The 27,792-nt window shown below is 39.0% G+C and overlaps 2 protein-coding genes across 3 annotated transcripts; both read left to right on the forward strand.

Annotated features, from left to right (window-relative positions):
- The first annotated feature begins 3,104 nt into the window (after positions 1-3,104).
- LOC117305356 (transmembrane protein 53-like) lies at positions 3,105-7,419 on the forward strand. The gene is made up of 4 exons (XM_033790225.1): positions 3,105-3,287; positions 3,931-4,185; positions 5,374-5,619; positions 6,085-7,419. The coding sequence occupies exons 1-4, from the start codon at positions 3,234-3,236 to the stop codon at positions 6,508-6,510; spliced, it is 981 nt and encodes a 326-aa protein (XP_033646116.1). The 5' UTR covers positions 3,105-3,233; the 3' UTR covers positions 6,511-7,419.
- A 5,020-nt stretch (positions 7,420-12,439) lies between these two features.
- On the forward strand, positions 12,440-26,112 carry LOC117305124 (prostaglandin reductase-3-like). Of its 2 annotated transcripts, none has more exons than XM_033789891.1 (13): positions 12,440-12,480; positions 14,422-14,574; positions 15,446-15,536; positions 15,701-15,799; positions 16,483-16,581; positions 18,516-18,555; positions 19,696-19,724; positions 20,184-20,258; positions 20,461-20,532; positions 20,949-21,010; positions 22,583-22,700; positions 24,014-24,199; positions 25,246-26,112. In XM_033789891.1, exons 1-13 carry the CDS (start codon positions 12,470-12,472, stop codon positions 25,294-25,296), a joined length of 1,086 nt encoding a protein of 361 aa, XP_033645782.1. In that variant the 5' UTR covers positions 12,440-12,469; the 3' UTR covers positions 25,297-26,112. The 2 variants fall into 2 exon arrangements, with proteins under 2 accessions (XP_033645782.1, XP_033645783.1); XM_033789892.1 differs by having other exon boundaries at positions 12,447-12,480; positions 14,425-14,574.
- Positions 26,113-27,792: the final 1,680 nt, after the last annotated feature.

Consider the following 27,792-nt stretch of genomic DNA (forward strand, 5'->3'; position numbering starts at 1 on the left):
AAGTACATTTGTAGCAGCAGGTTTGGGGAGTTGTTACATAAGAGTGGACTAACCACTGAGACCTGGTTGTAATTTATATTTTCATGTTTAAAAGATGCAAGCACTGCTTCAGACCTCTTTATTCAAGTACATTTGTAGCAGCAGGTTTGGGGAGTTGTTACATAAGAGTGGACTAACCACTAGGACCTGGTTGTTAATATTTTCATGTCTAAAAGATCAGTACTGCTTCAGACCTCTATATTAAAGTACATTTGTAGCAGCAGGTTTGGGGAGTTGTTACATAAGAGTGGACTAACCACTGGGACCTGGTTGTTTATATTTTCATGTTTAAAAGATGCAAGCACTGCTTCAGACCTCTTTATTCAAGTACATTTGTAGCAGCAGGTGTGGGGAGTTGTTACATAAGAGTGGACTAACCACTAGGACATGGTTGTTAATATTTTCATGTCTAAAAGATGCAAGCATATGCAAAATGACGTCATAAGGTCATTCTCGCTCGGGTATTCTCCGATGGGCCGAACCGCTGTGGAGTTTAGTATTTAGTACCTTCCGTTGAGAATGATAAACGCGACCGAGCCAAATTTTGCTACAAAATAATAATGCTTACAAGAAATAATGTTACCTGCCAAATGGAAACTACCATGTCATCGTAAGCGTACGATCTGTGTATTTTGCTGAGCAGAAAGTCCTGACGTAATATAAATAGCTGATGAAAAGTTGGGCCAAAGATTTAACAATAATTATTACCGGTGTCAGATGCAATTGTGTCCGCCATGCAATACTATCCGCTCCGGACAATTTAGCATATGCAATCGTGTCCGGGGCTATGCAAAAACAGTCACGACTGTAAGTGATGTGCGCGCGTAAGCGAGCGTGCATGCACTGAACCTACGTATTATGTAGCATGAATATTCACGTATTTTATGATTGCAGCAAATACCCAACGGCCGAACATTATTTTCCAATGTCATTCATGACATTCACTTATCTTGTACAAAAAAAATGTCGAACGTGTTCCGTCGACCAAGGGCGTTTAATTTACTGCAGGAACGGTTTTGCACGGGGGCGGACACAACTGCATCGGGCGGACACAGTGCATTATGCAGCAGCGTCCGGACGGACACGATTGCATATGCAAAAGCGTCCGGCGGACAGGACATTATTGCATATGCAATAATGTCCCCATAGTATTTCATAAAGGACATAATTGCATGCGACACCGGTACCATTATTGCCATGAACAAATTGTATTATAACTTTCACCATGCGGCAGGAAAATCAAAGTATGACACAGTGTATTTTATGGAGGACATTACCAGCAAAGCACATCCTTGTTTCCACGGCTGTCTCATAAACCGGCTCTAAGACCATATTTTTATTTATATGCTGGTAAAAAAAAAACACAATAAAATAACAATGTGTGCAAAAAGTACCAGTATAATAATGGAGGAATAAATTATTTATTCCTCCATGGTATAATGGTCTAAAATTCTTCCTGCTGATCATTGGAGGTATTTAACTTGCACTTATAGTTTTTACTACTCAGAGCACGTCAATTCAATGATTTTCAATTCAATTCATTCAGAACACAGTATAAACATTTATTTCATAGACAAGTCAGGTTATTTACAAGTATAATAATAGGCAGTGGACACTATTGGTAATCACTCAAAATAATGATTAGCATAAACCGTTCTTGGTGACGAGTAATGGGGGAGAGGTTGATGGTAAAAAACATTGTGAGAAACGGCTCCCTCTGAAATGCCATAGTTTTCGAGAAAGAAGTAATTTTCCATGAATTTGATTTCGAGACCTCATGCAGATTTAGAACTTGAGGTCTCGAAATCAATCTAAACGCACACAACTTCGTGTGACAAGGGTATTTTTTCTTTCATTATTCATTATTATCTCGCAAGTTCGATGACCAATTGAGCTCAATTTTTCACAGGTTTGTTATTTTATGCATATGTTGCGATAGACCAACTGTGAAGGCTAGTCTTTGATAATTACCAATAGTGTCCAGTGGCTTTAACTGTGCTTGTGTCCCTCACTGTGCTTGTGTTACATTATAAACAAAGCAACAAAAACATGTTTTTCGAAATTACAATCATAGCCAGAAGGCCATTGTACAACTTGTTACATGGTCACAGTTTGTAATAGCCAGCATGTGTGTTTGCTGAGCCGTATCTTCCTTATTCTTTACTTTCCCCAACTGTTTTTTTTTTTTTTTTTTTTGATAACGACGCACTTATTTCCTTTCAAGACGTGGTCATGCTTGAGAAATTATGTGGTATAAAAGGTAATGCATGCCATAGCCCTCTTTCCATTCTGGGAAGCTCTCAGGACGGGATGCTGACCGGTGCAAACCTCGGGGAAGTGATGTGTCTGACGGCTCTATTGACTGGTGGGCGTGGTACTGAGCGTCTTGGAATACCTTAACTGTGATACTTTTGTTGATCCTGGCCATCACTTTAGGGTTGTTTTGTAATGTCCTGTTCTCTTACTGTTTGTCTTACTTTTGTATTTATATTATTTATTTTACATACTGTCTGCTTGTAATGAAGAATAAGAATGGCTGTCTTATTCGTATTACTGGGGAGTGGTGACTGCTCACATTATAAGCAGCAACGAGTCTTTTTTACTTGCACCTTGTACAACGCACCCCTGGACCGCTCATGACAAGTAGTCCCTCGGCTTTACGTCCTGTCCTTATGGACCCTACCGAGTATACAAGTATAAGTAGAAGAAGTCTGAGCCAAATCCAAAGCTGAAGCCGTCGTTTCGAAAAGGGCATAAGTTTTATATTAGGAGCGCCCTCTATTGCTTTACCAGAAAGGGTAAACATTTGCAAGTCTTTTATTTTTCTTAACTTTCACTAATATGTAGTTAAACATTTATCAGTAATTTTTTATTATATTTAATTAATATAAATATTTCCTGTGGTAATTTATATCTTTACAAATTACAATTTTAAAAATATTCTTTTATCTACGTCAACTTTGTACAATTTTTCACAACACCTTTGATATAATGGCGGACTTGAACAAGTTTATTGTCTCCATGCATTGCGTACATGTGTGCATTTTTTATGTACCTGCATGCTGCATCAGCTCGTTACACCCGCGCCTGACGTACCACCAATTACTACAGCAAACAACCTTTCGGCGATTCCATTTCCTCCCAAAAAATCCTTCAAAAACCTTAAAGTAATAAATATTTAATTGATCCAGAAAATGTTGCGGGCAGCAGGTCTCGGGTCTCGATCAAGTCTAGCAAGCTTAGCTGAGGTAAATATTTCCACTCTTCCCTTTGTTTTTTAAATTAAAATTTATTCATTTATTTTGTTGGCGTTACGACTTTACGCACGACTTACGTTGTACTTGTTTGTATAAACATGATGGTACACTAAACTTTATAAATACTGTCTATTTTCTTTACCAGCATTATTAAAGTACCGGCATTTATCTCCTCATTTAATTCACACTTTTCTCTGTCTGGTATTTAATGATCGTATATAACAACGCATTTGGATTTTTTTTCTTTACTTAAATTAATATATGATTTAATAAATGAAGAAGAATTGCCAAACACACAGCACAGGCCAGCCTAATATAAATTATAATGCATAACTTTTTGTGGATAACTTTCCGTATGGCGCCACCACCTTTTCACTCATTTTTTCAAAAAAGGGATATCTCATTGAGGTAAATTAGATAATATATTATTTCATATCGAATGAAAAAGTGGTGGCGCCATACGGAAACTTTTCCCTTTTTGTTATTTTAATCTCTATCATGTTTTTTTTGTTGGGGGGGGGGCTACTTTATGTAATATATAATATTTTTATCCATCCTGTTTTTGGCACTTGCGCTGTCTGATTTGGCTGAAATAAAAAATAAAATAAAACAAATGTTACTTTTTAAACTTCAGTTTCCTTGGCAACCGAACATTGTGCGCTGCTATGGTACTCCAGCAACGAAGAAGCCAGATGTCCCAGTCATCAAGATCAACTCCAACCTCTCGCTACAGAGAGCGAACTCGGCTGGCACCAAATCCCCTAAAGACCGCCCTCTTGTGTTACTGCTGAGCTGGCTTGCTGCGAAGCAACGCCATCTTGATAACTTTGCTGCGTTCTACTTGAGCAGAGGCTGCGATGTTTTGACAGTTAAACTTCGTCCAATGCAGGTGAGGGTCTAGCCACAGACCTAAAGTAAAACTCAGGCTATTTCTGAATTGGAGCAAGTTCGAGTGTGCACCATGGTTAACTAAAGGTTGACCACTTTGACTCGAACCCAGGCTGGTCGACCATTGGTTGACTACAGGAGTGCGTTTTGGCGACCCCAACCAAGCCCAACCGAATCAATAAATCGGTTACCGGTTGGTCTAAAGAGCATCATCACCGCGTCTCAACTGAACACGCAAAAATGCTCAACCGATGACCAATGTTTCTGGTTGGGGTCCCCAAAACGCACTCCTGAGGACTACCATTAAGAAACCAGCCTCAAGCCCATGGTTTATTCAGTTTACTCGCCCCAATTGCCTGTTCCATGTAGCGAAAACGCGCAAGGCAATGGAGTGTTGAGTATCATGGTACCAATGGTACTGGTGATACCGCGAGCGTTGGATGGTATTGGATTGAACCAGTTTCGCCAAGCCACACAACATGCCAAAAACCGAAAACAAACAATTAACTAAACAAAAAAATTGTAGCCACTAAGCAGGGCCTGTGCGCTGCATGTGCTACCTGCTGAAGGACGTGACCATGATGATGTTTTGAAGAACTTGCTATTGACCCATTGCATGCACATCACACGTGACTGTGCCACACTTACCTATTCGGTGGGCTCATAGGTTTCACTGAATATGGTGCTTCCAAGATAATTATAATAATGATGTCAGGTGAATTGGGTCAATGTAGAAGTGTCGTGGCCGAGTGGTTAAGAGCACAGAATTCAAACTCTGGTGTTTCTGATCAGCAGAGTGTGGGTTTGAATCCCCAGCCGTGACACTTGTGTCCTTATAAAGCAAGACACTTTACCATTGCTTCGTCCTTCGGATGGGACGTAAAGCCGTTGGTCCCATGTGTTGTGTAACGCATGTAAAAGAACCCAGTGCACTTGTCGAAAAGAGAAGGGGTTCGCCCGGTGTTCCTAGTTGTGGCTGCTTAATGCGCCGTAGCACCTTGTAAACCCTTTTAAGTGCTATATAATTGGGTCTCAGAATCCATCACTGCAATAACCTATCTTTCTGAAAGTTTGTATATACTCAGCGCCTTGAGTACCTTGTTTGGTAGATACGTGCGCTATATAAGACTTCGATATTATTATTAACATGGTTACTAATCAATTTTTGTCCCTGTATGTTGATTTTCAGCTTCTTCTGCCGACAGTTGGCACCCAAGTGATCGCTAGAGATGTCGTTAGCTTTCTTCAGAGTAAGGAGCAGCGAGACCGCCAAATCCTAGTACACGGGTTCTCCGTCGGCGGTTATCTCTACGGAGAGATCATCCAGAAGATGCTGGCCTCGCAGACAGAGTCGCATGAAATCACCAGCCGCATCATCGGCCAGATCTACGATAGCCCCGTCGATCTTCAGAATATTCCTGTCGGGATTTCCAAGGTGCGAGAATAATAATAATACTAGATTCTTATAGAACTTAATATAGCACTTCATCACACCCCGACGGTTGTATGAAAGCGCTCATTATTTTTGTCTGCAAGGTATGTGGAGCTACCTTTTGAAGTGTAAGACCTATTCTTAAGAGCGCTCAAATACAACCTTAGGAAAAGGCGCTTACAATTTTGTGTTATTATTATTATTCCTTTTAAGCACCATGTAATGGATTACATGGTGCTGTGGCACAAAATTCTGCCAATTGATCCAGGAACACTGGGGCAAACCCCTTCTCCTTTGAATAATTTTCACAGATTTTGTTATGTTACGAGAGTACTGACCTTTGACCTTTATCAAACGTGTCGAGTCCCTTTAAGGAAATTAGAGCTAAACATAGCAGTCTGCCAAATCTAAAAAGAACCTAGCAAAGGGAGAGTTTCTCTAAAATATTATTTTAATTTTGTTTCATAGGCCTTAACCAAGAACCCCCTTGCCCAGCGCAGCATGCAGACAAGTTTACAGATGTACCTGAGAGTGATGAACTCCGCAGCCACAAAGCACTACCACAAGAGCTCCTACACATTCCACCACAACCCAGTCTCCGCCCCCTCCCTCTTCTTCTATTCCCACACGGACCCGGTCGGCACGGCTGAGTCTAACGAGCGAGTCATGTCGAGTTTGAAGACCAACATGGGTTACGACAATGTATACAGCAAGGCGTTTGAGGATTCCCCGCACGTGAGTCACATGTATAAACACCAGAATGAGTATATGAGTACCTTGAAGGGCTTCTTGAGTCGGATTCAGTATTTCCGTGAGGCGGTCGTCGAGAACAAAGAGTTGGCTGATTTCGTCGGAGAGGAAGGTAGGGATGATGAGGTAGAGGAAAAGAAATGAATCAAAGATGGTATTTATTATGGCTCGTTTCGGTAAAATATTGCCCATGCTCAAGTGTAGTTTGTCGAGTAAGCATTGCACAGATTCATGTACTCCAAAATCCTTCCGCAAGGTATTGCTTGAGTTAAATTGATTCGGTGCTGCAGACTACATTCAATCCATGCTTGCATGGGGTTAAGAATATTGCCCAAGACTTTCTTAAAGTTTACTACAAGTTGTTTGGTCCCTGTTTGGTCACACATTTAGATTGTAGTCTTTTTGGTCTTAATGTTAGAGAGACGTCTTTATGGGTCGTGATAAATTTATTAAAATTAGTTCGGTCGGGAAGGAAACTTGTTATGAAGTTCAGCCAGTATTACCAAAATGCCAAGAAAAATATTTATGTCTGAAATACAGACCAGTGATTATGTAAAGAAAAAAATACATTGCTTATTTTGATTGTTAATATCGAAACAAAATCCATGATAAAAAAAGCTAAACTTGCGCTCAAATTTCAAGAAACTTTTAGAGGTTGTGTGAAATGGGTAGGATATGATGTACATAGGCTCAAACAGTTGCCGCTATCTTCAAGTTGGGTGTTGAGCTTAGCATAAAGTTCAATATTTGTTAAGGTTGTGTCTTTACCCCGCAAAAATTGTGTGTACATGTATGGACCAGTAGTTTTTTAAACATAGGACTTATTTACAAAGAAAGAAACTCGATGGTTCGAATCCCACCGAGTGATATCCCTGTAATTTTGTTCACAGAACTCTGGAAAGTATTGAGTATTACAGTGCTTATTATGGGTAAAAACAAAAATGAATATTCTTTATACCTGAGGCAAAATTAACTTAGATCTCGGTAGTCTAGTTGGTATGACACTGATCTAGAATTGAAAAGGTCGTGGGTTCGAATCCCACCCGAGTAATATGCCTGTGATTTTTTTTCACAGAGCTCTGGTAAGTACACAGTGCTAACACATATCAGTGTATAATGGGTACCTGTAATACCGAAATGAATATTCTTTATCCTCGATGCAAACTTAACATCTAAGAATAATTAACTCTAAGTTTAGATTAATCATTGTTAAAAATAGATGAATTATGGTCGTGGGAAGTAAAGTGATGTATTTATATTGAATAAGATTTATGTCTTAACAAAATCTGTTTATTGAATTGCATTATATTGTGTTGCTCAAAGAGCTACAAAATTGTTAGCACCAGTTTATTGTGTTGTATGTGTGGAACAATAATTATATGTATCTGTTACTTAAAGTAAAAAACAATCGGATTAGTTTTTGTTTTCAATAATGAGTTGAAAATACAAATTTATAATGTGTTATACAACTCAATGATTTATGCATTTTTTTTCCCAAAGAACAATTGCAATATAATTGTGACTAAAAGGATTTGGGATTTTACTCGTTTCTCAAATACTACAGCACTACAGCAAGTAATATTTTAAGGGAAACTCATTATCTTCAAACTGTGTAAGTTTAATGTAAATCTGTGGACATTGTGTTTTCTGTCATAGAAAAAGTACCCAGACCTTTTAAAGTCTGGTCAGTTAATGATGTGTCAAACTAATGTTGTGTGCTGTCAGTTAATATATTTCATGTTTTTTAAATAATTGTTTAACGGTAGGGTAAGCTAGTCAAAACGTTGACACAAATTCAAGAACTGACTCGGCGGTAGTGCAGTTAATTACGACCCTATAAGCTAAAGTAGTAGTCCCAGCCAGTTTTCTTATACCTTCCGCCCGGGAAGTAGTTAAATAGCAGGACAGTTCTTTTCAGAACTGAGAAGTCTCCCGAACATCCGATTATCTACTCCGCGGCAGTAGACAGTAGAATAAAGAAAGACATTTCTCTATAAGAGCAAACTCTACCTGGCAAGTAGATACACACATGGTGTTACCGCAAACCAAATTATATATATATATTGGGTCATAGATTGTTAAAGACACTGGACACTATTGGTAATTGCCAATCAAAGGCCAGTCTCCTCACTTGGTGTATCTCAACCATAACAAACCTGTGAAAATTTGAGCTCAATTGGTCGTCGAAGTCGCGAGAGAATAATGAAAGAAAAAACACCCTTTATCTCACGAAGTTGTGTGCTTTCAGATATAAAATTCGTGAAAAATTACTTCTTTCTCGAAAACTACACTACTTCAGAGGGAGCCGTTTCTCACAATGTGTTATACTATTAACCTCTCCCCACTACTAGTTACTAAGTAAGGTTTTGTGCTAATATTTATGTTGAGTAATTACCAATAGTGTCCACTGCCTTTGAAACAAATTAATTGCAATAAATACTGACGTAGCATGATGCACTGCAGCTGATTTTGAGAAAGGATTCCCTTTGAAGCAGACACCGAATTCAGCTGATACTTTGACATTGTATAATTTATAATTTTGCCTATAAATCAGTATTAAATTGACAAATATTTACTGCCTGACAGTACTGGAGTAGACAGTAACTAAATTAGTTTATAATACTAGTTAACTAGACTTGCTAAGTTTCTCTTAACTAGGTCACTTGTAGGTCACTAGACTAGTGTAATAGCTATACTTAACTCAATCAAGTTAAAATAATCGTCTCAAATTTTAATGCCATAAAATGGAGCCTCCGTTTGCCATTGTGTTTTTTATTATTTCAATTTTACAACTGAAATTGTGGATCTGAAAAGCTTGCCACAAATGAATAATTTGTAAAACTAAATTGTCCTCATTAAAAGTGTTTAATTATTGTGGAGACCTAACTTTGCAAAACTCTGGGCTGTGATGTCACCAAGGAAATATCATATTATTTATAATAATAATAATAGCAATAATGGCTTCTACATCATTTCAAACTCGACGCTCCATATTATTATCTCTGATAACAGCGCTATTTGTTTAATTTCTTAAACCATCTCAGCCCCCTGGAGTAGATTTGAGAGTAGCTTTACAATGTAAACAATACTGTACAAGTAGAAATTCAAATAATTGTCACAAGTTTTAATGCCATTAAAAAATAAAGCCTACTTAGGAGTAAAATGTTCTGTGGTTCTTAATTTGTGTTGTGTTGTGTACCAATTTGCGTAAAAAATTACGATAATCTTCTGTCTGAAACGTATTACATGTATAGCCAATGACCATCTTCTTTAATAATAATAATAATAATAATAATAATAATAATAATAATGAGAACTTATAAAGCGCACAAATCCATCAAAGTGCTCATGGCGCTAAATACAAAGAATAATATTTACATGTACAATAACCAAAATTGAAACGTAAGCCTAAGCTAAGAAGAAATCCAGAACATGTTGAAGAGAAATACAGTACAAATGCAATATCAAAGAAAACATCGAAGGGTAGAAATCAAACCATTTTCTCAAATACTTGGTTGAAAAGATGTGTCTTAAGGTTTTTCTTAAATTGTGTTAAAGAAACAGATGATTTTACTAGTGCTAGCAATTTGTTCCAAAGGCGTGGGGCAGCATGTGAGAAAGATCGGTCTCCCCATGAATGATTGGATATGGGCTCAATAAGGAGACTAGAATTGTAAGACCGGAGTTTGCGAGGAGGATTGTATGGTTTGAGTAGATCATCAATATATGCAGGGGCGCGGCATTGTTGGTGAGTGATTTATACACAAAAAGCAGAAGTTTATACTTAACTCTACTGCTTACGGGTAACCAGTGTAACTCTTTCAAAATCGGAGTTATATGACAGGACTTTTTATTTAAGGTGATAACACGAGCAGCATAGTTCTGAATACGCTGAAGTCGTTCAATTTTAGTATTAGGAAGACCATATAGAAGTGAGTTACACATGTCAAGTCTGGAAACGACGACGGAGTGGACTATTTGCTCAGTTGCTTTTTGTGTTAAATATTTCCTCACTTTGCCTATATTACGAATGTGAAATGTTGTAGAACGTGCAATACTAGAAATATGTGAATTAAGTGTCATGGAAGAGTCGAAGATCACACCAAGATTACGAGCTTTGGTAACAGCGGTAACTTCGGAGTCACCTATATTAATATGGGGAATAGTAACTTTAGAGAGTTGTTGGCGTGAACCAAGTATCATAACTTCAGTCTTGTTATCATTAAGTTTAAGGAAATTGTCTTGCATCCAAACACGAATTTCACCAACACACGTTTCAATACGACTGATGCTCTCATCAGCAAAATGTTTGGATGGTTTAAAAGAGAAATACAACTGAGTGTCATCAGCATATACATGATAGTTCAGTTTGTGTTTCAGGATGATGCTATGAACTGGGTAGGTGTACACCGTGAACCACAGCGGTCCAAGAACCGACCCATGAGGGACTGAAAAATCATGAACAACTGGGTCCGATGTGGAATTGCCAATGCGTACATGTTGTGGTCTGTTTTGCAAATAGGATTGTCACCATTTAAGGGCATTGCCCTGTAAACCAATAATATCACGTAGTCTCTTGAGCAAAAAAGTGTGATCCACGGTGTCAAAAGCCGCACTTAAATCAAGCAGAATCAGGGCAGTCACATGGCCTTCATCCATAGCACATACAATGTCATTTTGCACCCGCAATAGTGCCGATTCAGTGCTATGCTTGGACCTGTATGCTGATTGAAATTTATCAGCAAGGCCAGAGTCAGAGATAACAGTATTCAATCTGGAGGCGACTATGCGCTCAATGGTCTTGCCAACAAACTTCAAATTAGCCACCGGTCTGTAGTTAGAAAAAGTCTCAATATCTAAACCTGGCTTCTTGATTAGGGGACGAATGTAAGCAGTCTTAAGACTGACTGGAAAATTACCTTGCTCAAAGGACTTGTTCACAATAGTAGTAATAAGAGGTGCTAGAACATTAATACACCTTTTAAGAAGATGTGTAGGTAGGGGGTCCAGTTCACATGATTTAGAAGGAGAACTGCTTATTAATTTTATAATCTCAGACACAGTAGCAGATTCAAACTGGGAAATTTTTGTTACATGAGCACACACAGGTAAATGGTTAGTCTGCGATATAGTAGAACTAGTTGCTACAGGAAAAATACTACGAATATTAACAATTTTGTTGCTGAAATAGTTAGAAAAACTATCTGCCAGAACCGCATCTGATACACTACTGGGTAATACAGGCTTTTCCTTTGTTTGATTTAGTAACCCATCAACAACTTTAAATAGTTTCTTCTGATCTCCTGAACAATCTTGGAGAGGAGTAATATTCAATCTTAGCTACATTAATTAATTCATTAGCCCTTTGTCTTTGATTACAATACAACTGTCTCAATCTCAAGTCTTGAGTGCCTCCATTTTCTCTCATGAACTCTGCGCAGCTTTCTAGCAGTCTGTATAGCATCATTAAACCAAGGACTATGAGGTCTCAAACGAACAGATCTAGTGCGAGCTGGTGCATGCTTGTTCAAAAGACTACCAAGGATAACCTCATAATTTTGCACACAAGAGTCGAGATCGGTAGAAGTCATATCAAAGTCGGAGAGTAACACAACCAGATCATTGCGGAAAACATCAACATCAATAGACTTAATGTTACGTGTTGTAATAATAACTTTAGGGGGTTGTGGTTTCTGAAGTGATAATTGAGACATAACAGCAAAGTGATCAGATAACCCAGGATGAAGATAAATACCAGAAACAAGTGTAGCATTTTCACGAGTTATGAGTAGGTCAAACGAATGCCCATGTATGTGCGTTGACCCTGAGACATGCTGATGAAGACCATAGGATTGTAGGTCTTAACCCGGATGGCGTTTGTATCATTTAAATTATCCATATGAATATTTACCCAAATGAAATCCATAAAATAAATCAACCTTGCTGGTATGGTATTTGACTGGCTTACTGAAAATATACCAGCACTTTTTGGGCAATCTGCCTTTAGGTACAAGTAATTCTCATGACTATATATAAGCAAACGTTCAAACGGAATTACATCAGATCCGACAGAAGCGAGACCAAGACCACACGCACACCCAACATGTCTGTGAGGTAAGGATCCCGGCATTCAATGTATGGGTTTTCCCAGCAAATATTAATCTGTTTTAAATGCACTGTACACTATTGGTAATTACTCAAAATAACTGTTAGCATAAAAACGTACTTGGTTACGAGTAATGGGGAGAGGCTGATAGTATAAAACCGTTCCCTCACTCTGAAGTAACGTAGTATTTGAGAAAGAAGTAATTACTCAGTGGATATCATTCAAACCGCTCAGATTAATCTTGTAGTAGGAACTTGGGTGTTCTGAACTGCCCCCATAGAAAAAAATTGTGCCACCTAAAAAAACGTCCGCATGCCCCCCGCCCCGGCCAAATTTCATAAAGCACCTAGACAAATCTCTTTGGAAATAGTATTATTGAGTGGTGACTGCACACTTTGTAATATTTTGGCCGGTTAAACTGTTTCTGCCAAGGAAGACTTGTATGTGCTTCGCAAGTTAGTTTTTGTGCACAGCAAGCTCTATATGAAATTTTGACTTGTTTTCAAGTCTGAGACTGCGGTTATTTCTCTGCTGCATATCAGTAGCCTGCCGTCGATTTCACAAAGAGTTAGGACTCGTCTTATCTCGAGTTAGGACGAGTAACTCTTCCTAACTTAGGATTAATCTTAAGGTCTGCATGCTACAGTGCAGGGTTGGGACTCGTCCTAAGTCCTAAGATTAGTCTTAAGTTAGGAAGAGTTTTGTGAAATCGACGGCTGGTAGAATTCCCCGCAGATTTGCTATCACGCTCTATAAACTCGAAGCCAATAAGGAGGCACCCCAGTAATATTGACTGGATCCATGCGCTGCCGAGCCTCATCAAAAGAATTTGGAGGCCCATCTTCTGCAAGAATGACAGATTTGAGGGCCCAAACTTACTTTCACAATTTTGGGTGGTGTGGGTGAGCCATGCCCCGACGAAAAACGGTCCGAGTATTTTGTTCACATGCGTATTAGGACCAAGATGTCTCCTTGTGTTTCGAAACGTCACTTCTGTGACGGTTTTTTTCTCTGTGACGGTTTTTTCTCTGCGACGGCCGTAGCTAGCTAGCTCGGAGGGACCCCGGACTACCGCCCCCATAAAATAGAAAAGAAACTGAAGTTCAGATGTCCCTGCATTTTTGTTTGGAATTACTGGTGGACTTTTATTTACTGGGGTGCACCCATAATGTATCGGCTATCAGGACGACTAAAAATCACGATCACAGACTCGGAACCAAGTCTTTTATGACATTTGGACTAGTGCATAATGGACACGTGCTAGCAAGTACGTGCCACGCCCACATCGAACTCTCAACCAATGACGGGTCTTCTTTAGGGTGATGGATGTTCCGACTCTCGGCATTATTGTCAATGAGGGCGACATTTCTAGTATCATAATATTTTGTTTACAAAGTCTAACACGGCAAAACTTTTTAAGGAGAAATCTTTAATTTCAGAGTGAGTTTTGCTGAACTTTTATGGATATTTTTTGATTGTGTATTTTTGATTGTGTTTATAATAAACAATGAAGTTTTTTGTTGTGTAAAAATTGCACTCGTTAGGATTCAAAATAGACCTAGTAACTGGGGCGCTGTTAGCCCCACTTGTGTGGCCAAGGCTAGCTGACTTGGCCACACAAGTGGGGCTAGGGCGCTGTAGACCCCTACTCCTTTTTTCGAAATGTTGTCATCATGGTCATATTTAATCTGTATCTCCCGTATTAGACGATAGCGAGACGATAGCGAAACGAGACCGCATAGTTCGAGGAGTAGTGTGCACGGATCTGGCAGATGAAGGCCAAAGTTAGTGAATTCAATATCGTCATTCTCGTAGTACGATCGAGAATGACAAATTTCAGAAAAAAAGGAGTACAGTGCCCTTGTATTAGTAACTATCCAGTGAATATATTTGTAATTTCTAAGTCACTTGGCGTAACAGAATGTTTTGCTCTATACTTTTTATGACAGCAGCACCAGTAATGGCAGTGACTCGACGGTACTTCCGAGTACATTCCGGAAGCTGGTTTGCACCAAGCTGTCAAAGAATTTCCGCGAGGCTGCTGTTTTGAAAACTGTCCCGATGTTGAAACCTGGGCCTAGAGAAATAGTTATACGCAATAGGTAAAGTATATGAAGTTTGTTTTGATCGTTTGTTAGGATTAATCCCAAGATTTAGGACGAGGTAAGTTCTGTATCCTTAGACGTTAGGACGCATTGAACCAATCCTAACTCGAGCGATGATTAAAGGCCGAGTCACACTGCAGTGTTAACGAAAACGATACAACGATCACGACGTAAAGAGAACGCATTCTATTGGTTGAATTCCTCCACGCAGAATCTGCACGCGCTCGCTCATTCAACCAATAATCTTTGCGTCGTGATTGTTATCGTTTTCGCTGCAGTGTGACTCGGCCTTTCGTGAAATCGGCTGCTGATGTCAAAGGAACAGTCAACAGGCTGTAACCGCCTAGTCGTTGTAAAATCATTGTTTAGCTTGGTAGGATTCGAACCCACAACCTTAATTGTGATTGCAGTCCTGCTGTATAAACCAATCAAGCTCTGGTGTTTCTGTTCAGCAGAGTGTGGGTTCGAGTCCCGGCTGTGACACTTGTGAGGGCAGATATGGTTCTTGTGATTGATTTAGCTTAGTAGCGCATAATTGTTGCTGACTATGGGTGCGTTCGGGGGTCTGCCCCCCCCCCCCAGTACGTTCGAATAGATTCGACGCCATCCAGGGGCTCACCCGGGTCAGCCCCAAGTGCCCTGCTTGAGGGACGGATCACTTGGGGCTGGCCCGAGGTGCATGACGTCACCACGAGAGGTTGAGTGATCGTTCGATTAGCTCTTGTCAGGGGCTCACCCGAATGAGCACCGCTGGGTCGACAAACTCACACAGGTAAGCTAATCGAACGCACCCATTGTTTTGCATTTAATTGGCCCTGTCACCAGGGGAAGCTCTCTAAAACGTCATGTTTTTTATTTTACCTCCCAGGTTTGTTGGGATAAATTCAACGGAGATACACAGAACTGCAGGATCTTATAGTATGGGGGTACTCACTCCCCCATTTGATCTGGGGTTTGAGGTAGGTGCTCGAATTTGGCATAATTACTGAAAAAATTTGAAAGGGAAATGATTTTTTTTTTGCAATGTCGACACCTCAATGTAGTCACACTAGTCGCACAGGCTTATTAGCAGATATTTATTTTTGCGTTTGACCTTGTGTTTTTGTTTGTTTCGGACCTTTAGGGCGTCGGAGAGGTCGTTGACCTTGGCAAAGATGTCACACATATAAAGATTGGCGACAGTATAGCTTTCATGTGCCTTTCAGCTTTTGGTGAATACGTGGTAAGTAACACCACACTGGTCTTGTTTTACACTATAAATAAAAAAGATTTTTAAAGGAACTTTACAGATATAAGAAAAAAATTTGTCTAAGATCACAGACTTACATAAAACTTGCGAGGTCTATGATGATGATAGTTGAAAACGTCACTTGAAATATTTCTAAAATTATGATCCTACAAAATGTACCTTTATTTAAGACTAGGCTGAATTGTTGTGTATGACCTAAACATTTAGTTCATGATACACCAGACCATCTGAAAAGATTTTCGTTAACGCGTGGTCGGCCAACAAATTAATATGACCAGAGAAAAACTGTCATTATCTCTGAGGAACAGTACTACTTGTACCTGCTTTTTAACAATTTGTTTGTTCTGTCTGAGTCTTATGAACAAAACCAATAAATGTACCTGAAATGAGGTGTCAGTTTATGACTGGCAGTGGCCTGTGAGTTGCCTCCAAGGCACTGGACACACTGGTAATTACTCAAAATAATTGTTATAGCATAAAAACTTACTTGGTAACTTACAAGCAATGGGGAGCTGTTGATAGTATAAAACATTGTGAGAAACGGCTCCCTCTGAAAAATCTTAGTTTTTGAGAAAGAAGTAATTTCTCACTACAAATAATTGAATTCGATGCATTAGCTGAGTTTGAATTTAGTTGAATTGTTTCCTTTTGGACAGATGATTGATAAAATACAGGCACTTCCAATTGCAAGTGTGAAGCCGGAGTATGTACCTTTCATGGTCAGTGGATTGACTGCAGATTTAGCCCTCAGGAATGTGAGTATAGAATTTAATTTAATTCAATGCGCCGTATTTTTTACTACTATAATAATTATTTAGAAAACTTAGTACAGCGCCGGTATCTGCCTAAAGAAGGCGCTCATGGCGCTTGAGGAGAGAAATACAAATTAGGACCGAGGATTGTGTGAGTATGCTTGTTTGAACAGGTGAGATTTTAAGTTTGTCTTGAATGTTGTCATGGATGGAGATGATTTGACAGTCAGTGGGAGTTGGTTCCACAAATCCACTCACGGGCTGATGCTACAGAAAAATACTCATGCCCCAAAGAGTGGAAGTCCTGGGGTCGATTTCACAAAGAGTTGGGACTATGCCTACCTTAGGACTTGTCCTAGGAGATATTAAAAACTTATGGTTAGTCCTAAGTTAGGTAAGAATAGTCTTAAAGAGAGTGGACACTATTGGTAATTGTCAAAGACCAGTCTTCTCACTTGGTGTATCTTAACATATTATATGCATAAAATAACAAACCTGTGAAAATTTGAGCTCGATTGGTCGTCGGTTTTGCATGATAACTATGAAAGAAAAAAACACCCTTGTCACACGAGTTGTGTGCTTTGAGATGCTTGATTTCGAGACCTCAAATTCTAAACTTGAGGTCTCGAAATCAAATTCGTGGAAAATTACTTCTTTCTCAAAAACTACATCACTTCAGAGGTAGCTGTTTCTCACAATATTTTATATACTATCAACCTCTCCCCATTACTCGTTACCAAGTAAGGTTTTATGCTGATAATTATTTTGAGTAATTACCAATAGTGTCCACTGCCTTTAACTCTTTATGAAATCCAACCCAAGGGCTGAGGTGTATGGGTGGATGAGGTATCTGGGGCATTGTTGTGAAGGTGCACTCAAACAATCACTTCCAATGGGTATAGTTCATACACCTAATGGGCAAAAGGGTCTACGTACTTTTTCCTAACACAAAACACAATGTCCACAAATTTACATTAAACTTACACAATTTGAAGACCATGATAGTAGAAAGCTTCCCTTGAAATTTTATTTACTGAGGTGCTGTAGGTTTTGAGAAATTAGTAAAACAAACAATTTTCGTCTCACTTTTAGCATGTAAAAACGTATTAACCAGTTATGCTATGGTTTTGGTATAATATCATAACTGGTTAATGGGATTTTACATGCTAATATAATTTTCGTCTTCCTGAGACGAACATTATTTCGTGACTTGTTTTACTAATTTCTCAAATTATACACAACCTCAGTAAAACATATTTGAAGGGAAGCTTTCCACTATTATCATCTTCAAACCATGTCAGTTTAACGTAAATCTGTGGACATTTTAAAAAAGTACCCGAATCCTTAACCACCGCAGACATATCCATTACAGACAATAAGACTTTTAAAGGAGCCGTTACAACCGGACCATAGAGAAAGGACCGGTCCTTTATCTGTTACAACCATACAAATAGAACCCGGAGAACGCTGAGCTCGGCCACCCTCTGTTGACGCGGCATAATTGTATTATCATCGCGTGAGACGCGCGTATGGCAAAATGAGCATCACGTGACAAGCGTGTATGGCAAAATGGCAATATGTCGGCGCACATAGACCGTTTCTTGTGTGTTCATTGGTTGGTCAATGATGATGTCATTGTATGGCAAAATATTTTGCAATATACACGCGTAACAAAAAAGGCGTATGCGCGTCCATAAAAATGGTCTCACAATGACACCGCATACACAATGAGACACTCAGCGCTCTCCGGGTTCTATTTCTATGGTTACAACACACCTCTAAACGTTTTTACCTATTATGAGACCAGCTATTGCCAATATTGCCTCCTTTTGGCTTTGAGTTCATCCAAATGGATAAAACGCTCAAAGAGACTTTTTGTGAATAACATGACCAAAAAAACTAAAAGTAATTAAAATATATGTATTTTTTTTTAATAGGCTGGCAGAATAAAGAAAGGAGAAACTGTGTTGGTTACAGGTGAGTAGTACTAAATTATTATTTGTTTTCCTTAAAGACCCTGGGGCCGATTTCACAAAGAGTTAGGACTAGTCCTAACTTAGGACTAGTCCTGGGAGATATTAAAAACCTATATGGCTAGTCCTAAGTTAGGACGAGTAACTCATCCTAACTCAAGATAAGACTGGTCTTAACTCTTTGTGAAACCCACCCCTGGACAATATTGGTAATTACTCAAAATAATTATTTTCATAAAACCCTTACTTTGTAACGAGTAATGGGGAGAGGTTGATAGTATAAAACATGGTGAGAAACGGCTCCCTCTTAATGCACACAACTCTGTGTGACAAGGTGTTTTTTCTTTCATTATTATCTCGCAACTTTGATGACCAATTGAGCTCAAATTTTCACAGGTTTGTTATTTTATGCATATGTTGAGATACACCAAGAAGTGAGAAGACTGGTCTTTGACAATTACCAATAGTGTCCAGTAAGACTAGTGTCCAGGGTCTTTTTATTCACTCATAATTGGCATTTTACAAAATTGTCTTGCCAGCTCCGATAAAGAAATAACCATAAGTTGGCCTACTCATGGTTATTTGTTTTAAATTATTGGAGCTTGACATCCCACAGTATACTGACACGCCTTACGACAGGGCATTCTCACACAATGGGCAACCTACATTTAAGATTTTACGCGTACAACTGTATGCGGTGCAGAGTCAAGCTCCAGTGCTCGTCCCTTGAGCGCGCTACGTAGCTTAGTATCCAGCTTAGTGTATATTCTGTGTTCGAGGCATTTTCAACATACATTTCCCTTTCGGTTAGTTAGTCTCTTCTACACTCCTCAATATTTCCTCAACCACAAGCTATTTTGACAATCTACAATATGTATACATGATATGGAAGTGCTCTATGTACTCCACAAGAATTTATATGTTGGTGACCTTCTCTTGACCTTCTGACCTGTCTAAACCGGAAGTGTCTGTAAAATGCTTTGAAGAAAAAAAAAATGTTTTTGTGGCTTTTTAGGTTGAAATTTATCCTCTTAGATGCTTTACCTTATAATACACCAATTAACTTTTGTGCTTGGAACAAAAACTTATATCTAGTTTTAAAAGTATTTTATATGTATTTTCTGTTTCAATTGTGGTTTTACAGCTGCTGCTGGTGGGACTGGCTCACTTGCGGTGAGTATAAACTAAATCCTCATCAATAAACAGACATTAAATGCATGTAAAATGATTTGAAAATTTGTGGCTTTTTAGGTTGAAATTTATATTTTTAGATGCTTTACCTTATAATACACAAGTTAATTTTTTGAAGTTTCATCTAAACTGAATAAACTTCACGTCTTAACCACCCACCCTCGTGTAATAGTCTATGCCAATCAAGAGCATCGGGGCATTACCCCTTCTCTTTTAAATAAGTGCACTGGGTTCTTAAACGTGCGTTACACAACATCAAGACCCAACAGCATAAGTCCCATCTGAAGGATGACGCAAATGGTCAAGTCTTGCCTACGGTCACAAGTGTCACGACTGGTGGGACTTGACCCCACACTCTACTGAACCAGGGTTTGAACGCAGTACTCTTAACCGCTCGGCCACGATACTTCCATGAATATTGACACCAATCTTTTCACACAGGTTCAATATGCCAAACTTGCAGGCTGTCACGTCATCGGAACCTGCTCTTCAGAGTCGAAAGCAGAATATCTTAAGGTAAATTTCTTTCTCTATCTAGTCTTGATTCATGATGCTAATTACCTTACAAAGGTAACGCTTTGAAGCCTAAATAGCTCTTTTGTAGAGTGTCGGCCCCTTAATCCAGAAGGTCGTTGGTTAAATCACTCTACTAAATTTGTCTTTGTACTAACTAAAATCATTAATTAAACTTTTGTTTTTCAATGTTCCCACTACTCAGAGTATTGGCTGTGACAGGCCGATCGTTTACACCAAGGAAAACGTAGGAGATGTTCTGAGGAAGGAGTACCCAGTAAGTATCAAAGATAATATTAATTTTGGTTTTACCTGTATACACCGATGTGTGGGTACGGCATGAGATATTTTCTTCCAAGGTAAAAAACGCACCCCCCGCCTCGATTGGAAGCATTTTGCACCACCAGCACCTTGTAAACCATTACATGGTGCTAATTTTATGTAAAAGGAGTAGATCTCATAATTCAAACGTAGTCCTACTGTACATGTACCTTGCAGAACTCTGTATGTTAACGCATCACTTTGATATAATTGAATGCTGAAGTTGACACGTTACCGTCAGAGATTTATTGACAATTTTTAATGCTCGTTTTTTTTCCCAGAATAAAATAGATGTTGTTTATGAACGCGCTGAAGTTGACACGTTACCGTCAGAGATTTATTGACAATTTTTAATGCTCGTTTTTTTCCCAGAAAAAAATAGATGTTGTTTATGAATGCATTGGCGGGGAGATGTTTTCAACATGCTTTGAATGGTAAGAATCATGTGTTCTGGATTCTTTGAATGAATAATTTCCTCCATGGAAAAGAATACGGGTACTCTGTATGGATCCCATTCATAAAGTTGTTAAGCAGCACTATGAAATTGGGCCCTTACAAGCTGTGCCCAATGTCATAGAGCTGCTTATATGCGGAAATAAATGCTTACCAATTTCCTGCTTAGCAGAAATGAGCAGGATACCAGCCAAAAATTGTACACAATGTGACATGAAAACTTGGCTGGTAACCTTATTTTGGTTATAGCATAATTTTGTGTGTACTGAGCTATGTTTTGTGCTATTTGGCTCAGTTGGTTAGCGTATACCTTTAAGGTTAGCTTATTACATAGTTGATTAAATGCCCTGTATTTTTTACCGCGAGAGAGCGCTCTCGATAGTATATTTATCACGTTCGGGGGTATACGCGATTCGTCCTGCACAGTTTTAATCAGCGTCCTGTCACTTAAATGGCGCTATATGTGGAGGTGTTGTGGGCGAGCGTATAAGAGCATCGAACTCAAGTTCTGGTGGTTCATCGAGATGTGGGTTCAATCCCGGTCATGACACTTGTGTCTTTTTGCACTACACTTAACCATTGCTTCTCACCACCCAGGGTAGTCTAGGTTCCTAGACCATTGGTGTTGCGTGGTCACACACAACCAACGTTCCGATTATGCACGGCAAAAACTGTACACGCTTGTAATGAACGAACTCTAGCGGGCGCTCTGTTTCTCTGATTTCCGGATCTCCCCATAGACCTTTTCGCAAATACCGGGCGCGCGCGTAAAGCTTGGAATTAGGTGCATTGTGGTCTTGCTGGTATCCAAATTTGATCCATATATATCCCACAATGCACCTCATTCAACAGTCTGCGCTTGCGCATTGGTATTTGCGATAAGGTCTCATAGACCTTATCGCAAATACCAATGCGCAAGCGCAGACTGTTGAATGAGGTGCATTGTGGGATATATATGGATCAAATTTGGATACAGACCTTATCGCAAATACCAATGCGCAAGCGCAGACTGTTGAATGAGGTGCATTGTGGGATATATATGGATCAAATTTGGATACCAGCAAGACCACAATGCACCTAATTCCAAGCTTTACGCGCGCGCCCGGTATTTGCGAAAAGGTCTATGGTGAGCACAGGAAATCAGAGAAACAGAGCGCCCGCTAGCGTTCGTTCATTACAAGCGTGTACAGTTTTTGCCGTGCATAATCGGAACGTTGGTTGTGTGTGACCACGCAACACCAATGGTCTAGGAACCTAGACTACACCCAGGGGTAAAATGGGTACCTGTGAGGGCTGAGATGGTTTATGTGAATGATAAGCTCGGAGCGCAGTTACTTGCAGCCCCAGCTGTATACTCCCCAGGGAGCTGAGATGGTCTAAGGAATTATTTAAGGCCCAGTGACTAGGGGTAATAATGCTGGAAGCACTTTGAGACGCCCTTTGGGCTGTGATAAAGCGCTATATAAAAATCGATTACTTTATATTTTTCCGTATATTCCACTCCCGTTTTGTGATAACTTGTTCTCTTTTTGTCTACTTTTTCTCTGGGTTAGCCTAGCTCATTTGGGGCGCATGGTCATCATCGGATTTGTCTCGGGATACGCCGAAGGCACTAATGCTGAAGGATGTAATGCTGCTACTCCATATTTGAGTAAAAGGCAAACGATGCTTGTAAGTAGTTATAGGAAGATTGATAAAAACCAGATTGGTAAATGTTACATGTGTTTAATTTTAAGGCACTAGACACGTTTGGTAATAAGCCATGTTTGTTTTACTGTAAGGTGCTTTGAAACAGTGTTAAAGCGCTTTATAAATGCAATTAAGTTAAAGGCAGTGGACACTATTGGTAATTACTCAAAATAATTATTGACATAAAACCTTTCTTGGTGATGAGTAATGGGGAGAGGTTGATGATATAAAACATTGTGAGAAACGGCTCCCTCTGAAGTGCCATCGTTTTCGAGAAAGAAGTAATTTTCCACGAATTTGATTTCGAGACCTCAGGTTTAGAACTTGAGGTCTCGAAATCAACCATCTACATTGTAAACGTACAAAACTTTGTGTGACAAGGGTGTTTTTTTCTTTCACTATTATCTCGCAACTTCGATGACCGATTGAGCTCAAATTTTCACAGGTTAGTTACTGTATGCGTATGTTGAGATACATCAGCTGTGAAGGCTAGTCTTTCACAATTACCAATTGTGTCCACTGCCTTTAAGTTAAGTTGCGAGATAGATTTGGATAGTGTCTGGTACAATGACCTGCTTAGTCACATTGTACCGCTTATAGTTGAATTCCTCAGACTAAAGAGACCGCCAATGTCAAATGGTTCGGGCAAGCATTTACATAGCAACCTCCAGATTAGCAAAGGTACCATACACATCCATTCAGAATTGTAATGGGTGTTCACCGTCTCTGTAAACCATTACATGGTGCTATGCAAAAGGACTTATCTCATAATTCAAACCTTGGCCCACATACCTTGCAGGAAAAAACTGTATACGATAAGCTTGGGCGATATCTATTTATTTTATTCACGATATATCGCCGACAAGTTATCGCGATATGCGATATATTAGCGATTAATTAAATTTGACATCACCAGTCTTCAAACTCCAAGTGAAAGTTGTAGAGAGACAGTAGTAGCATTAAGAGAGGTGTTCTAATGACCTATTCTTCTGGTTTTACTCCAAACCTATGGGGTGCAAGATGTCTCAGCTAGGAAATACATCGTGATATTGCGATATTTAATCAATACCGCGATATATCGCGATATATCACGTTATATCGATATTTCGATTAAAACCAAATCGATTCGATATCGAAATCATTTCCAAATTAATATCGCGATATTCGATAATATCGTGATATCGCCCAAGCTTAGTATACGAGCGCCACTCAGTGACAGATATGCGCTATATAAGAATTTACTGTTAATTGACCTACAAGTACTAACCCAAATTATTTTTGCTTCTACATGGCAGCTTCTAACCCGCTCACTCAGTGTAAGTGGATTTTATTTATACGATCACAACCCCGATTGGAACGAGTCTTTCGCCAGACAAGTAAAGCTTTTTGAGGAAGGGTCATTGCAGAGCAATATTGACAATGGAAAGAACTCCGAGAAAGGGCCGTTTAAAGGCATCGAGGCAATCGCAGATGCAATTGAGGTAAGTCTTTGAAACTTTTAATGGTGGGAGTAGAAATGGTTAAAGACAGTGGACACTATTGGTAATTGTCAAAGACCAGTCTTCTCACTTTGCGCATCTCAACTTAATGCACAAAATAACAAACCTGTGAAAATTTGAGCCAAATCGGTCGTTGAAGTTGCGAGATAATGATGAAACAAAAAACATCATTGTCACACAAAATTGTCCGATTCAGATGCTTGATTTCGAGACCTCAAAATCTAATTCTGAGGTATTGAAATCAAATTTGTGGAAAATTACTTCTTTCTCAAAAACAATGTTACTTCAGAGGGAGCCGTTTCTTTCGTTTTTATACTATCAACAGCTCTCTATTACTCGTTTCCAAGTAAGTTTTTATGCTAGTTTTAAGACTAGCCTTCACAGTTGGTGTATCTCAACAAATGCATAAAATAACAAACCTGTGAAAATTTGAGCTCAATCGGTTGTCGAAAATGCGAGATAATAATTAAAGAAAAAACACCCTTGTCACACGAACTTGTGTGCTTTCAGAGACCTCAAATTCTAAATCTGAGGTCTCTAAATCAAATTCGTGGAAAATAACTTCTTTCTCGAAAACTACATTACTTCAGAAGAAGCAGTTTCTCACAATGTGTTATACTATCAACCTCTCCCCATTACTCGTTACAAAGAAAGGTTTTATGCTAATAATTATTTTAAGTTATAACCAATAGTGTCCACTGCCTTCAAAAATATTATTCGCTGGGGTGCTTTAGTAATTGAGAAATGAGTCCAACAAGTTCACAGATATATTTGATTATGTACAAAGGATTTATGCGACTCTCTTGAAAACAGAGTCCGTGGTTTTACTTTTTCTCAAAAACTTGACTTATGAAGTAAAATAATCTTCATTCACAGTGAGTAGGAATTCATGTCATGGGCAGAAACTTGACCTACAAAAGTTATCAAAACCCTTCAAAAAGCAGAGGCCAAAATTTTCATAAAACTGTTGATGTACCCGTTTTAATAATTGGTCAGTAATCCACTTTTTCTTATTCTTTTCTCCCCAGTTTCTCTACACCAAGAAGAGCCAAGGCAAAGTCGTCGTTGAGATTCAATAAAACACGTTCCAACATTTGTGATTGGTTAAATCAAGACAGAAGCACTCTGATTGGTCAAGGCCCAATTTCATAAAGCTGAAAGCAGAAAGTACTGCGCGACAAATTTCTTTAATGAGCAAAAATTGAGTGGGGCACCAATCACAACGATGTAAAACTCCATGTAATTTTGGCTGGTAGCCTGATTCTGTTTTTGTGCTTAAAGGCTTTGCGAAATAGGGCCCTGACCTTTAACCGAGAGCTTTATTGTTCAGTTTGAACAAGGACAGTGATTTTTCAACAACATTATGACACAGGGTCCATGACTGGTCAATAGTATTAAGAAACAAAGGTTATGATTGGTCAGTGGCATCAAAGAGAATTCCCTGCGTCTGTAAGCGTGAATTCTTAACTTATTTTTTATTAATTTTTTTCATTTCAAAATGGTTTATTGTAAAAAGCAGATCTGTGAAATAATACCCGGATTAGCATCTTCTTCATTGATAGCTACATAGAAAGTTGAAAAGCACTGTGCAGAGTTGGTGAAAGAAGTTGGCAAATCCCTCCTTTTTCTTTGGCAATTAAAGAGCGACTTGCTCATTAATTTTGTTTATGTGATCACATTTCATTATTGATAAAAGCACGCAAAGATGAAGTAGTCACATGTCTCATCTTTTTCTGATTTTGCAGCTGCAAAAAGTAATAATTGCTAAGTGAAGCCTATTCTCCAAAGCTTAAAAGAAATTAAGTAGGCTATTGACCGGTTGACCCATTTCACCTGACATCATCATCAGAAAAATCTTGAATGCTGGTGGGCAATTTCACTGTGCGTTTTTATATACAAATCTATGCTGTGCGTTATGCAGTGAAGTGTGCATTTTAGGCGACGCGGCGTTAATACATGTACATGTACACCTAAACCTAACTTGCCCACCAACATGGTGAGCGTGGCATCAGTCGCCGCATGTGTGTTGCGCGTGCAAGGGGTCAATAGAGCAAGAGTGCAATCTAAAAGTTGTCAAGGTCTGCAATCTCCAAGATGTCAAGGTCTGTTTTATTTGTGGATTCTGATTTTTTTTTTTATCGGGGTGAAAGGTAGAAATTGTAATTAATTATTTCGAAAAAAATGTATTTGATGGGTTTCAAGAGTCGTGTTTTAAGTATTTGTTTTATATTTAGCATTAGTTGCTATTGCTTGGGTATTTTGTTTAGTGCACTTTTTATGTGGTGGGTGATGAATTTTCAGTTCCCAACAGCGCCCTCTATTGTGTGATAGTAATGTTATGCACTAAGACTACATCAAGCACTTTTGGGGATCATTCTCTTTAGCACATCTTTTATAAGTCGTGTGGGTCTGGTGATTTTGAAGCATAAAATTTGCAACATTTTGTAATTTTGGTTTTACAGAGTTTTCTGCTGTGATTTGTCGATTTTAACTTTAACTTTTAACTTAATAGCATTTATACAGCGCTTTAACTCTGTTGCAAAGCACTTGATACACTTTAGAGTGACTAATTTAAAAACTGTGGAACTTCTCAAACTTTTCCAGAGATTATTCCAAAGATTATATAACAGAGAATGTTTTAAAAACGGGTAGTAAATAATTTATTCTTTCGGGAAATAAAGTGGAGATATTGCGATTAACAAGTTTGCTTTGTGAGCATTTCTTATGTTGTTAGATCTTCCCCTTAACCCTTTAGCCCCCATACCGCCCGGAGGCGCCCTGCGTATCACCAGTTTGACATGGAGTTATAAACATGCGATTAAAACGCAGCAAACAGCCGTAGATAGAGCGCGATCGCAAGATGACAAGAGTCTAAAAATAGCACATGGTCCACATAAGAAAAAATTACTTAAGGTTCAAAGGTCGAAAGTCATTTCACAATCAAACAACGCATGTATGAGTGGGTGCTTTTTCTCTGAGTTGAGCCGTACATTATTTGTGTGGCAGGACCGTATAGGGGATGTACCACTTGCTACGCGCGCATGTACACAGTAATGGCAGTCTCCCGCTTGCTTCGCAAAAAAACTTTATGGTTTCCGCAAGCTTTCAGTTTTCCGCTCGTAGTTCAGTTTTTTTTTCAACAGCCTATAACATCCATGAGTATAAAAACACAAACCAAAAGATCAACACATTTGAACCAAAGATTTTGTTCCCTTCCAGTGGTTTTGTTTTATTCATAAAATCACAAAACTTGAGAACATTTTCACTAACAATATCGACAGCTATTGAAGTGTCTTACTTGTGATTCTCGCTTTACTGTACATCAGTATCTTGTGCTTGTCCATATGGTACTGGTAGCCGTGCAACACAAGCATAATCAGTTTTTCCATTTTGACGTTTACAAAGCTTGTGATGTCATATCTCCTGTATCTGTTATCCATGACTCTATGTGTTTCTATTGCCCATCCCAAAGGAGTCCGCTGGAAGGGAACGTCCTGTCTAAATGATGTCAACAGAGGGCCTAGAAGTTCAGCTTTGTTCTTCTCCAGTGACGCCTCTTAGCGTTGTATCTGCAA

The sequence above is a fragment of the Asterias rubens genome, chromosome 22, assembly GCF_902459465.1.
Source record: "Asterias rubens chromosome 22, eAstRub1.3, whole genome shotgun sequence".
Classification (NCBI taxonomy): domain Eukaryota; kingdom Metazoa; phylum Echinodermata; class Asteroidea; order Forcipulatida; family Asteriidae; genus Asterias; species Asterias rubens.

Bases quoted from the DNA above. Each gene is read 5' to 3' on its own strand.
- LOC117305124 (XM_033789891.1), top strand. The intron at 18,556-19,695 runs GTGAGTAGTACT...GTGGTTTTACAG, and splicing joins AGAAACTGTGTTGGTTACAG to CTGCTGCTGGTGGGACTGGC. The intron at 22,701-24,013 runs GTAAGTAGTTAT...TCTACATGGCAG, and splicing joins GTAAAAGGCAAACGATGCTT to CTTCTAACCCGCTCACTCAG.
- LOC117305356 (XM_033790225.1), top strand. From the start codon at position 3,234: ATGTTGCGGGCAGCAGGTCTCGGGTCTCGATCAAGTCTAGCAAGCTTA. The intron at 4,186-5,373 runs GTGAGGGTCTAG...GTTGATTTTCAG, and splicing joins TTAAACTTCGTCCAATGCAG to CTTCTTCTGCCGACAGTTGG. The intron at 5,620-6,084 runs GTGCGAGAATAA...TTTGTTTCATAG, and splicing joins TTCCTGTCGGGATTTCCAAG to GCCTTAACCAAGAACCCCCT.